This window comes from Chrysemys picta, chromosome 2 (genome assembly GCF_011386835.1).
Source record: "Chrysemys picta bellii isolate R12L10 chromosome 2, ASM1138683v2, whole genome shotgun sequence".
Lineage (NCBI taxonomy): Eukaryota > Metazoa > Chordata > Testudines > Emydidae > Chrysemys > Chrysemys picta.
In genome coordinates, this window is record NC_088792.1 from 90,388,441 (window position 1) to 90,401,280 (window position 12,840).

The following is a 12,840-nucleotide window of genomic DNA, read 5'->3' on the forward strand; positions in this document are numbered from 1 at the left end:
ATTTGTAATGACTCATTTAATATACATATAAATATAGGCAGAGAGCAAGATAGAGACCAGGCAGTATATTAACACTAAAGGTTGCTATGCTATTTTGGAAAACAGCACTGTTTGCATTATACATCCTGATCATGTATCAAATCTGTCATTATACAGAATGACCGAAGAGCCAAGGATGTGAGACTCCTTATTACTGGCTTTGTATAATCAGGACTGTTTGTGTAGATTATGTAAAAGCAGCAAAGAGTCCTGTGGCACCTTATAGACTAACAGATGTAGAGGAGCATGAGCTTTCGTGGGTGAATACCCTCTTCTTCATGCATGCATCCGAAGAAGTGGGTATTCACCCACGAAAGCTCATGCTCCTATACGTCTGTTAGTCTATAAGGTGCCACAGGACTCTTTGCTGCTTTTACAGGTCCAGACTAAAACGGCTACACCTTTGATGTGTAGATTATATATTTCATCAGTTTTTTTTAAGGAAAGGTAGTTTACAAAGAGATATGTCGTTAGATTATAAATAGCTGTATAGTACAGCATTTGGTATTATTTTTAAACAACATTAAAGATATACTATATAAAGAGAGATTGGTGGGTCTATAGAGAATCTTTTATTAGCAGTATATTAAATGTGGTAACTTCCCATAAAAAATAAGTATACATGTTAACACAGGCAGATTCTGATTTAATTGTCTTATCTCAACAGATGCTTCCAGCCCTAATCAGAATTTGTGAAAGCTTAAGAAAGGGCTTAAAATAAATATTGTACTATCTGTGTTCATTCCTGGAGTCTCTTCCTTTATATTTTTCCCAGGTTCAGGCCTGATTTTGACAAGTGCTTATCACCTTTCAGACTCTCATACAGAACCAACCTAACAAAGGATCTATCTGTCTACATAGGTAGGAGAGGGCAAACTGTACAATGCACCTGGTATCGCTACCAAAACCAGCTTGAGCTCTGAAAGGAAGCTTCTCCAGAAAAGACTGAAAAGTTTCAAAACCTCGAGGTCAGGAGATGTTCCCTTTCCTTGGTACCTTATTTATTTATTTATGTTAAAAAAGAAGCATTCTCTCACCGAGTGGGCTCCAAAATGGGGAAAAGGTAGGGATGACAAAAAACTTGCTAAAAAGAAATTTGCGCACTGAAGAGACCTGGCATTCAAAGAAATTACAGGTAGGAACATTGAAAAATAACGTGAGCAGCATCCAGAATTTAATAAAAAGTCTTCAATAATGAACTGTAAAGTAAAAGTCAGAATGAATGCACTAACTAATAGCAAAACTTAATAGTCACCAAAAACCAAAATCTACCTGCATTGACATCAGCAGAGTTGTATTTGGGGCATATTTGGCTCACTGAGTTTTCTCCTTATTGATCATTTTTTAAGAACTTTCAGTGATATGCAATTGCCAAGTATTAGTAATGCTTTACATGTTATAACAATAACTAACTCTTCCTCTCAACTCTACTGGGAGGCAAGTATGTAAATATTATCATTATCATCCCCAATTAGCTGATTGGGAATCTGAGGCAAAGGGTGAAGCGACTTGCCCAAGTTCATGGAGTAAGTCTATAACACAACTGGGATTAGAACTCAGAACTAGAACTGGTTGAAATTTTTCATCAAAGTGATAATCTAATGAAAAATGCTTTCGCAAAACTGAAAATTTCCTCCCTGGCTGCTTGCCTGGCAGGCTCTTGTCAATTTAACTTCTTGCCGGTGAGACTAACAAAAGCTGTCCTGGAGCTCTGCCAAGGCAGAGAGCCTTGACACTCTGCTCCCCCAGACAGAGCGCCCGGCGTCCCAGCTGTCTGCCTCTCCAGTTCCCAGAGTTGGGGTGGAGGCAGGAAGGCTTGAGCGCCTGAGCGCTCTACTCTCCAGCTCCCAGAGCTGCTTGGGGCCAGGGAGGCTGAAAGTGACCAGAGCCTTTCTGGTGCACAGCTGGGAAGCCAAACAATTCTGTTTTGGTTTTTCCAAATCAGATTTTTTCTTGAAAACCCTTCCTGTGAAAAATGTTGCATTTTTGCCCTTTTGTCCTGTGTTTGGGATGACTTCCCTCCCCCAACCATGACATTTTTCACAGGAAAGGATTTCCATTTTCCAGCCAGCTCTACTCAGAACTTCTCAACTCTCCATGTGCTTTTTCTTCCAAAGTGTGACATAGAATCATAGAATATCAGGGTTGGAAGGGACCTCAGGAGGTCATCTAGTCCAACCCCCTGCTCAAAGCAGGACCAATCCCCAGGCAGATTTTTGCCCCAGATCTCTAAATGGCTCCCTCAAGGATTGAACTCCCAACCCAGGGTTTAGCAGGACAATGCTCAAATCACTGAGCTATTGCAGAGCTGTCTGGTTTACCAAGAAACATGATGCAAACATGCATGAAAACACCCTCGTTCCGCAAGGGGTTTCCTTAGTGAATCGATCCAGAGGGTCTTTCCTCCTGTTATACTGAAACCAACCGTTTGTTCCTATTCAGAGACAGGGCAAACCCCTGTCTTGTTGTAAAGTCCCTTTTTTATCTTCAAGTGGTTTCGATTGTTTGCAGTTGGCTCTGATGGTTTCCCATTCAAAGTCTTACTATTGCACATGGCCCAGTGCTTATGATGTTACCGTTTGGTTTCAGTTGTATGTGTAATACAAGATTCTCCTTCAGCTTCTCCTTTTTTTCCAATGATGCCCATACCCACATTTGTAAGGATAAGTTGCTGCCCTAATGGAAACATCTGTGTGAAAGACTTCCACATTCCGGGAAGAGAATAGGAAACATTCTGCTTTTCCAAACTGCAACTCCGAACAGCTTTTGGGAATAGGATTCCTATAAGTTCTCTTTTCATTTGCTATTTTAAACTTCAGAATTCTTCACAGTATGTATAATGATTAAAGTGTAGCAACAAAGAAATGTTTGTGTACTTTGACTTTGTTAAGCATCACAAGATCCTAAAAGAAAACAGAAGTGAGTATTATTGGAACATTAGGCCTCTTGATTGAATTCAGATGCTATTAATTACACACAAAGTAGCCAAAAGTATACTAACTGTGATTTAGCCTACTGTATTAGCCTTTTAAGTTCTACTTCACCCTTGGAGCAGTGTGTCTTTTTTTTTCTCCTTGCCATGCCAGTGTCTTACTGTACACTATATGAAAAGAATAGCTTACAGCTACAATGAAGACCACATCGTTTCTGAGGAATGTGTGTAAACCTGTGTTACATCTTCCACTTGCTTGAGAGATGCCCGATTTCAGGTGTCCTCTGGTGGGCATCTAAGTGGCCTCCTGAACTTAGAGTGGGAGGCACAGCAGTATAGATATGACAAAGCTGGAACTAGCATCCTAGAATTCCATTTTTCAAAAGAGAATTCTGTAGGGAGAGGGCCAGGGCACCTAGACTGGTGTTACAGACTCCCACCAAATAGGTCAGGTGGAAGTGGGAGGGAAAACTGGCTAGTTGATAAGGGAGGTGGCCCAGGAGAGTGGAATGGATAGATTGTGGGGAGCAGAGACTTGTATGTGTGTAAGTGTCAAAGTAAAAGCTCCTGGGAGTGAGTGACATGCCAAGGGTTTAAGATGGGGCTTGGCACTGAATGACATACACGATCACGGGGAGTGTTGCATTCACCAGGGCAACCAAGTTATTTAACCATTTATTCATTTTATTTAACCAGCTGCTTGAAGGAGGAATAAACATTTATTCTTTTGCTCCATTTGCTCTACTGAATTTTGTAATTGGAACAGGCTTAGGTCCCAAATGGCTTATCTGGATATAGAGAATTTTGGGGCATTCTGAATGGTAATGATCATTCATTATAAATTATCATAAATGATCAGATGTAATGTGGGAATATTCAGTGCAATGCTTTATTGTAGAACTATGCAGTGTGAGATCATTTATGCAAATATGAACATGCATATTCATAAAATATGCAATTGCTATTTTCTTTATATAGAATCATAAAATTGGTGGATTGTGGCCTTAATAGGTTTGCCTTTGGGGAGGAAGTGAATGTAGGCCTTAGATAGTAGTGACACATTGGTTAATTATGGATATATGATTACTGTGGTGGGTGGACATTAACACAATTGCATTGTACATTATACCATGGCCATTACATTATTTCCTATACTTGTATGGAAAGTATTGTTTTGCATATTTGAAACTTGTAAAAGTGTCTAGAACCTGGGATAGGTGCTTTTTTTAGCGATAGAAGGCAATAAAAGGCAAATAAACATTTCAGAGTTGTGTTTTAAAATTAGGCCCTTATTTAGGCACCTAAATCAGAAGGGCACTTTTCAGAAGCGGAGAGTAAGCAAAAATTCCAGTGGGATCTACAGGTTTGGGGAAGGTCTGAAAGCCACAGAGGAAATTGGGAGTTGTTGCAGGGAAGGAAATGCAGAAGGAAGAGAGCCTGGAGCATCACAAAGTTAGGGAAAGGGGAAAGAAACCGAGAAAGAACTTGAGGAAGGAAGAGGAACAAAAGGCAGAAATAGCAGTGGTCCTAACAGTGAATATATTTTCCCACAGAATGATGCTGAAAGTGACTTAATTTTAACAAAAGATTTTGTTACTATTTAAGAGTCATATTCTATCCTTGATCGTTGTGGGAGTCCCCTTGTAGATTGAGGGGGGTATATATAACCGTAAATTTACACCCCAGCCCATGGGTTGTAATTAAAAATGGAATTTGGTGTTCTCCAGTACTCCTGCTGAAGACTTTCACATTAAGGAGGAGTGGGTATAGCAGAGTGTGGAGTAGCTATGACGATTGATTGGTTTCGTATATAATCCCGTAATTGTACTGTGGCAGTGAGCTAAAAGAAATTGGAATTATATGCCTTGGCAACTGCTCTTACCATGAATTATCTGATTGTGAGAGTGTAAATCCTGTTCTTTAAATAAAACTGTGGCCCATTCCATGTGGATTTGTCTGGGATGTCGATATATGTGTGCTTTTTGTGGCAGTGACTTTAGTTTTGAGAAAGAAGCAGATGCAATAGAAGGCGGTGTTTCTGGAGAAAGTGGAGTGTGTTCCTTTATTTATGCTGCCTGAGGTGTCAGGCTGTGCATGTGAAAGGCTCAGAAAGAGTAATCCCTTCTAGCCACCACCTGCTGCCCTAGAGAGGGAATTTTTTTAAAATATATTAATGAAATTACAGCTACTGGGGAATGTGTTGAAATCAAAAGTTATGTGTTCACAGTCACAGTGTGATTATCGAGCTGCAGTTGCGTTCCAGCTTTAGTGACTTTCCCCATACAAATGATGTATTGAAGCCAATGAAAGTTTCAGCTATGAAAATGAGGTGGGGTGTGTGTGTGTGTGTGTGTGTGTGTGTGTGTGTCTGTGTAATTCACTTGCTTTCTCCTGCTAAACCAGAAAAAATAATGTAGAAATATATGGTAGTGCCAGATTTCAGATCTTATCTCACCATTTTTATATTTCCCTGAGGTAGCTGTTTTGGGAGAGGAAAGAGCAGTCTGCTTTTCGTTAGTATGAGCTTTCAGGAACATAATGTTATTTTGAAACTACGTACTTGCTACATTCCTAAATGCTCTGAAAACCAGGCTATGGTTCTTTGAAGTCTAAAGTTCTCATCAGTGAGCTAATGCGTACAAGGAATAAATCCATGTGCACCATACAATATGCTGTAGAACAGTGCATGTCCACACCCAGTCTAACTGAACCTCCTCTTTATCCAAATATGGGGATGTCCATAGAGGAGGCAGCCTGGTTTGCAGGAAAGAGCAAAAGCTGGGAATTGAGATTTTTGTAATCTGAATTTGCTGTGTGATCTTGGGCCAATCAGTTCACCTCTCCCATGCCCCATCCACAAATATAACTAAAGATACAGACCTAGCTTTGTTTTTAGGGTTTACTAGATAATTTTGGTATAGACCTTTAAAAATTCAGTGCTGTATCAGTAAGCAGAGTAATGTAGAGCTATTAGTAGTACTGACAGGACCCCGTTGTGCTTGGCACTGTACAAACATACAATGAAGAGATGGTCCTTGGCCCCAAAAGTTTACAATCTAACTGTGGGTATGTCTATACTGCAATCATGGTGTATTATGGAAGGTCATATAGACATACCTGAGCTAACTTTAATCTAGCTCTCTTGGATACCAGTAGCAGTAAAACCATGGCAGTGTTGGCTTCAGCATGGGCTAGCCACATCCATATTTACCCAGGATTCCAAGTGGTTTTGTACATACCATTTGTGTGCGTGTGTATGCACTAAGTATTGTTAACTAGAGGGTTTGTGATTGTGATTACGTTTTTAACTGATAAACACTGATAAAACCGCATTGATTTTAGAACAATGAAATTGGTGTTTATCCAATAAACAACAAAAATGGTTATTTGTCTATACTGAGCAGTAATGTGGACTATGGGGTTGTGATTTCTAAAGCACACTGACATGTTGCGCATTAATTGGTTCATATACACTCTACTTGTGTGCACAAAAAATTCCCTAGTGTGCTTTAATTCAGTGCTGTTTGAAACAGTACTATGTTAAAGCTCACTAAGGAATATTACAAAGAGATTACTCATTGCAGTATATATTGTAAAACGTGCTATAATATACATTGCTCATTACAGTATAAACAAAGACGGAGCCCTGAATCCCCCCATTTTTTGGACATCTACATACAACTCAAAAATAAACTGAAAAATTAAATTAATAAACACAAAAAAAACCAGAAGTCCTAGTTATTTCTTCTTCTTCTTCTTCTTCTCTGAATCCCAGTTACACAGTTGAAACCCTGTTTATCACTGTGGTTTTGATGTCCACTGAAACTTTTTGGATTTTTTTTATAGGCTGTGATTTGTCAGCAGTTCTTTTCAAGATGCAAAAATGGCTGTGCCTTTTGATACTTTCTCAGCATAGATGTGTCATGGTGAAAAATGGTAAAGCCACAGAGCTGCTTGTGGCCCAGAGTTTTGTTAACAAATAATTGAAATTAGAGCTGTACAAGTGATTAAAAGAGTAACATAAATGAAGCTGATTTGACTTAAGGGCTTTGGAGCGTTTTCCTCGAATTTGGCTGTCATCAAAATTTCCAAGTTTCCTTTTAGAAATCAGAATCACTTGGGGTTTAATGGGAACCTGAGGCATGTGCCATGAGTGTATGATTCAAGTGCCAGGAATGAAATGTTCAGCTGGACCAAAGTGGAGGAGCAAAGTGAGATTATATCCGAGAACAGTATCAGAGGGGTAGCCGTGTTAGTCTGGATCTGTAAATAGCAACAGAGAGCCTGTGGCACCTTTAAGACTGACAGATGTATTGGAGCATAAGCTTTCGTGGGTGAATGCCCACTTCGTCGGATGCATATCCGAGAACAGTAATCTTTCTAATGTACTTGGGCACATTTTTCAAAGCATCATTACGTAGTTATGTCCCAGAAAAATACACGTGGTATCTGAAGAGAGAACTGCTTTCTTGCTGTGTTTTGAATGTAAGTATCCTCTAGGAGATCTTTTTAGTGTCTCTGTAAGAATGAGTAGAAAGAGGAGAACATGTGGTGTAATTAATAGCCGGGCAGGATTCACTCTATCAGCTTTAATTAAAGACAAGTGGGTATGTGAAATATATTTCCCTGGGGCTATGCTGAGGGAATATCCACACATAATTATATCCACACACATAATTAATCTGGCTGCTGGAAGCCACAATTTCATCACTGAAAGAAAGCAGAAAGAGACCTCAATGAACAATAAGGGCACACTTCAACATCCACTGAAGTCAATGGAAATATTTCCAGTGACTTCAAAGGGCATTGGATTGGACCCTCAAGGTTCATGTTAATGTTTTGAAGTCATTAAGAACTTGATTTTTCCATATTGCATTAGTAGGGCTGGAAGAAATATAGGTTTTATCCCATTACCTGTGCTGTTAATTGGTATGTGTTTACACAGGTGGTTGGGTACATTCTAGTAAGATTGGTGATTTGGTTGGGAATTTGTGTTTTGCTGTTATAATATGGATTTATTCTGTATAGTCTCCTTTTACTTTCTTAGATGTGTATACAGTGTGCCTGTATGTTCATGCAATATTGTTTTAAGAGATATTATATATGTGGTGTTTATTAAAACTGCATTAGCTATGCAGGTTTGGGCACTCTTATTATTTAACATTTTGTATACACTATAGTACCATAGGCATTCATGGTGATCTACAGAAAAAGTAAAGGAATGGTCCCTGCCTCAAAGAGCTTACAGCCTCAGCTTAGGGTACTGTAACTGGACTCTGCAGGGGATACTTGTAGGGGTTGGTAGCGAACCAACCGTTGCAGATCTTATTGGAGGTTTGGATGTACAGTAGAGTATGCTGTATGAATGCCCATCCACCCAGGTCCCTAATGGTTGTGGGTATGAGCTGATATTTTGTTAGCTTGGCTAGAGTCTAAACTCTGACTGATTTTTAGGAGGTTTCTGGGTTCCAGTCAAAGGATTTGCAAAGCACTAATGCCTGCCTTGAAACCGATGTTGAATAGGCTACTTGGAATGCTGGGTTGGTGCACTGACTCTTCACCTCTGGAGAGCTAATCACATCACATAGCTACATAATTTGTCATTATTGGCAGCCCCTATTCAGAAAAGACCTCTTGCCACTTGCTGGTCAGGACTGGAAACTTGGCCTGTCTCTAAGCTTTGCTTGAATGTGCTCAAGGGAGTGTATTTATTTTCTCAATTTCATATGCATCAAATTCATAACTAATATTTTAATTAGATAGACAAATATTTCTCTTGAATGTTTATGAAAATCTGGAATGTTTGCCATTTCTTTACATACACATATTCAGAAGTCTGGTTTCAGAAAACTATATTAAATAGTACGGTAAAGAGTGTTTAGTCCTACCTTTTCACAGAAAACAGAATTCAGGCTCCATATGATCTGTGTCAAGGTGGTGTGAATTTGGTAGCCTTGGTTTAATGCCGAAGGGAAAGCAATCCATATTAAGGAGCTGTCCCTCCAAATATAAGTAGTGTGGCACAGTTTAGTACAACTGGCAAGTCTTTTTTTGTAGTAAAGCCAAGAACTTGGTGGTTAAGGAAGTTGAATCACCCCCCTCTCTTTCCAGAGGCGGTTTTTCTGCCAGGCTAAGGTCGATTTCAGGGCAGTGTGTGAAAGATGAAATTTCCAGCACTGCACTTGCGAAGACTTCACATTTGTAGCTCTGTCTGTCCACTTATTTTCCCAGCATGACCAAAACAAAGTTTTCTCTTTTTGATGGGAGGGTCAGCATTACAGATGTGCTGCCTCTGCATCTGACAGGTTTCAAATAGAGATGACCCAGACCCAAAGCCCTGGATCTGAAAGCCCCTGAATATCACAGAATTTATGGTTTGGTTCCATATGTTTCATTGTTAATGTCAGATCCTTAGATTCCACCCAAATGGGCTGATTGATTTATTTTCTTAAGTGCAAATTTTGATTCCATTGAAGTTAGTAGCAAACTCTCTGTAGGTTTCAGTAGAACAAGGATTTAGACCATGAAGCCCTATTTCATAGCTTTATAACTGTTTTGATCCTCCACCTAATTCTGGTAGAATGTATCAATTAATTTTTGGCAATGAAAAGAATGGGTTGCCTGTAGATGCCAGCTACCTTTCCCAGTATCATCTTCATATAAGTTCTGAATATGCTGTTCTCTTTCTTGCTACTTAACTGTGCACATATGCGTTATTGAGATGGTCACAGGCAAATAATTCTCTTGTTCATTTACTTTTACAGAGACGAGTCAAAGATGTGATATCCCCAATTGTGTTTGAAGCGGCATACAGTCTGGGGGAACATGTGATGGGAAAGGAGGAGAAGGAACTACCTGCTCTTAAGCCCATTCTCCGCTGGAAGAAGGGAGAGAAGATAGCGCAGAGAAATCAGGTCAGGCCTTGATGGTTCTCCCCTCCCCCCCACCCCCTTCGCCATGGCTCTATTCCAAGTAAAGGAAAGAGATGTTATCTATTCTGAATTGGCCACAGAATTAAACATAGGAAGTGATCGCTGATCTAGAAGTGTTACTGTTGTCAAAGCGTTTCTTATTGCCCAAATCATTCAGATTTTAGGTTGTGCTGGGTAAGTGTATGCTACCGGAGAGACATTTGTCCACGCTACGGTCTTTTCATTTTTTTAATTTCCTAGTGTTGCTAGTATCAGGGCAGCTCTACCATGTTGTGTAGACCTGCTCTGAGTGACTTTAGGTAATCCGCCCCCATTCCAGCCCCTTCATGCTGTGTAAAAGAGATGGAATAGTGAAAAGGGGCTCTAAAAGCCCTGGTTCTTGCCAGGGGAGGATTTCCACCCTTTCACAGGCAGCACAGAAGACAGCTGTAAGGCTGCTCTCTGAAAACCCCCTAACAAGCCGTAAGAGTTGAGGGGCGTGTCTGGAGTGAGGCTGCATGTGGCAGCCCTGTCAGGACATACCAGGGAGCCTGTAATTTAGACACAACTTCAGAGCTGTCTAAGTTATGCCAGGGGATCTTCAGCCCTCAAAGCAGCCGGGGATTGGGAGGGTGCAAAGATCATTTAAATCTGCTGTAGGCCCTCTCCCCTTGGACTGTGTGTTCTGTGCTGTACCTGCTGGAGGAGCAGCACCATATTGTCTCTGTGGTGCATAGAACACTGGCAGCCACTATTTGCTCCCCACAACTATCCCTACCTGTGCTGCATTGGTTTGACAATGGTGGGACTTCCTTCAGAAAAAGTCACATGTAGCCATATATTGGTAGGGCCCAATCCTTCTCCCATTCGGTGCCACTGGACTTTTTACATTAGCCTCACTGGGAACAAGAGAAGCCCCTTAGTTTTCAAATACTCTTTCTTTAGACAGCTAAGATCCTTTAAATACATCTTTATATAGTTATACTCTGAAGGATCTGGCATTTATCATGAATGTAAAGCATTTGTTTTATCAGGAAGCCTCTCAGCATTCTAGGCATTTAACAATGGATTGTCAGATCTGGCTTTAACCTGTGTTGGAAAGTTTATCACAAACTATATATTCAGTGATGCATTGTCATGCATAATGTTTCCTTCTAACTAATAATAATGGTGATATGTTTTTGAAGTTTTCATGGTGCTCAAATCTACAGGCCCCTGAGTTGAAAGGCATTCAGCTAAAAGTTAACTGAAACTAAAATATTCCAAGATACGTTCTTTAGTACACATAAATGTGTGTTTTGACTTGATCTTCCATTTCACCTTTAGCGCTTGTATTTATGAATATGCAGTATTCAGATAGGTGCATTTTACTTTGAAAAGTTAATTTAAAAAAATTGAATTAAATCCAACGTTATTTAGAAATATTTTTCTAAAGGGGCTTTGCATGGCCAATATATGCATATTGTACTCTTGCAGATATAAGGTGGGAATTAGTTGCATAGCGGAGAGCTCTTACACATACAGTATGGCTGAAAACTGAATCATTTATTTAAGTTATGTCGGAGAAAAACACAGTTCTTCCTTTTTTGATTGGGTACAGCAAAGTCAGATATACTTTATTCTCTTAGGGTACGTCTATACTTACCTCCGGGTCCGGCGGTAAGCAATCGATCTTCTGGGATCAATTTATCGTGTCTTGTCTAGACACTATAAATCGATTCCGGATCGATCCCGGAAGTGCTCGCCGTCGACGCCGGTACTCGAGAGGAGTACGCGGAGTCGACGGGGGAGCCTGCCTGCTGCGTGTGGACCCGCGGTAAGTTCGAACTAAGATACTTCGACTTCAGCTACGTTATTCACGTAGCTGAAGTTGCGTATCTTAGTTCGAAGTGGGGGGTTAGTGTGGACTAGCCCTTAAGCAATTGCGTAAAGGGAGAGAGTGCACTAGGGTCTCCCCCTCCTAGGCAGGTCTCTCAACAGGTAAACAATTACAGCAAGCATTTATACCTTTTGTTACAGACAATAATAAGCAACAGCTGCATTTTGTTTATACATAGGTCATCTTGATATTTTATTTTTCTTACTTATTTAGACTTTAGTCTACCATGTTGGCTACACATTATCTAGACAAGGTCGCAACAACTTCTTACACAGTTCTTTCCCACTCGCCTTACACAATTCTCGCTTCTACAAATCTTGCGTTATTAGGGTTACAGTTAGCCTGACTCTTGCTAACAAAGACTGTTTGAATTTGAAATTTCCTTCCAATTCCTGTCAGGCCTTGCTCTGCTTCCACAATTACATTTTTTTTAAACCTGTATTTAACTTGAGAAGGTCAGGTCTAACCCCGGTGGGAGGGGGCTGGGATGTAGTGTCAGATCAGTATTAAAATAGCTAGATATAGAGATTATGAAGCACAGAGAGAAAATATTTTGAGAATTTTCCTAACTTGTTTTCTGCTGCAAATTGGATGGGGAAGAAAGAGCTAGTTTAACAGTCCCTTCTCATGTGCCTTCCAGATGTTGGATCTCTTAATTGAGGAAGACAAAGATTTGAAGTTAGAGTGATCTCAGCTGATAAATGGGGCTGAGTTTCAGATCTGCTATGTCAGTTTCAGTGATAAAATCCTGCTGAATAGCCTCTAGGAATAGCAGTGTAACTTAAAAAAATGGTATCATGTCCCAGTTACAAATGATCTTTGGAAACAAAGTAGGATAATAGTAAGGGTAATATCAAACTAATCTAATGAAAGGACCTACTTTTTCAAGGGAACTTGTGACTTTGGGTTCCCCAACTTTTGGGAGTCCAACTGTTTAATGCTTAAAGAGTGGGTCATGCCTGAGACTAGAAGGATCTATGTTGGGTACTTATGTGGCCTGCATTACTATAAATTAAGATTGCGAGGCACTCAGATACTAATGTATTTATCCTTGCAACTCCCCATCAAGGAAGGCGAGA

At 40.1% G+C, this 12,840-nt stretch overlaps 1 protein-coding gene across 5 annotated transcripts in view; it reads left to right on the forward strand.

Moving 5' to 3' along the window:
• The window catches only part of ITGA9 (integrin subunit alpha 9), a 291,253-nt gene that overhangs the window by 143,770 nt on the left and 134,643 nt on the right, over window positions 1-12,840 (forward strand). For all 5 annotated transcript variants that reach the window (XR_010598391.1, XM_042860327.2, XM_005302712.5 and 2 more), the window contains exon 16: window positions 9,736-9,885. Coding sequence is in view for 4 of the 5 variants with exons in the window: in XM_042860327.2 (XP_042716261.2) it covers window positions 9,736-9,885 (150 nt within the window). In the remaining variant the exon portion in view is untranslated. The remainder of the gene's footprint in view (window positions 1-9,735; window positions 9,886-12,840) is intronic.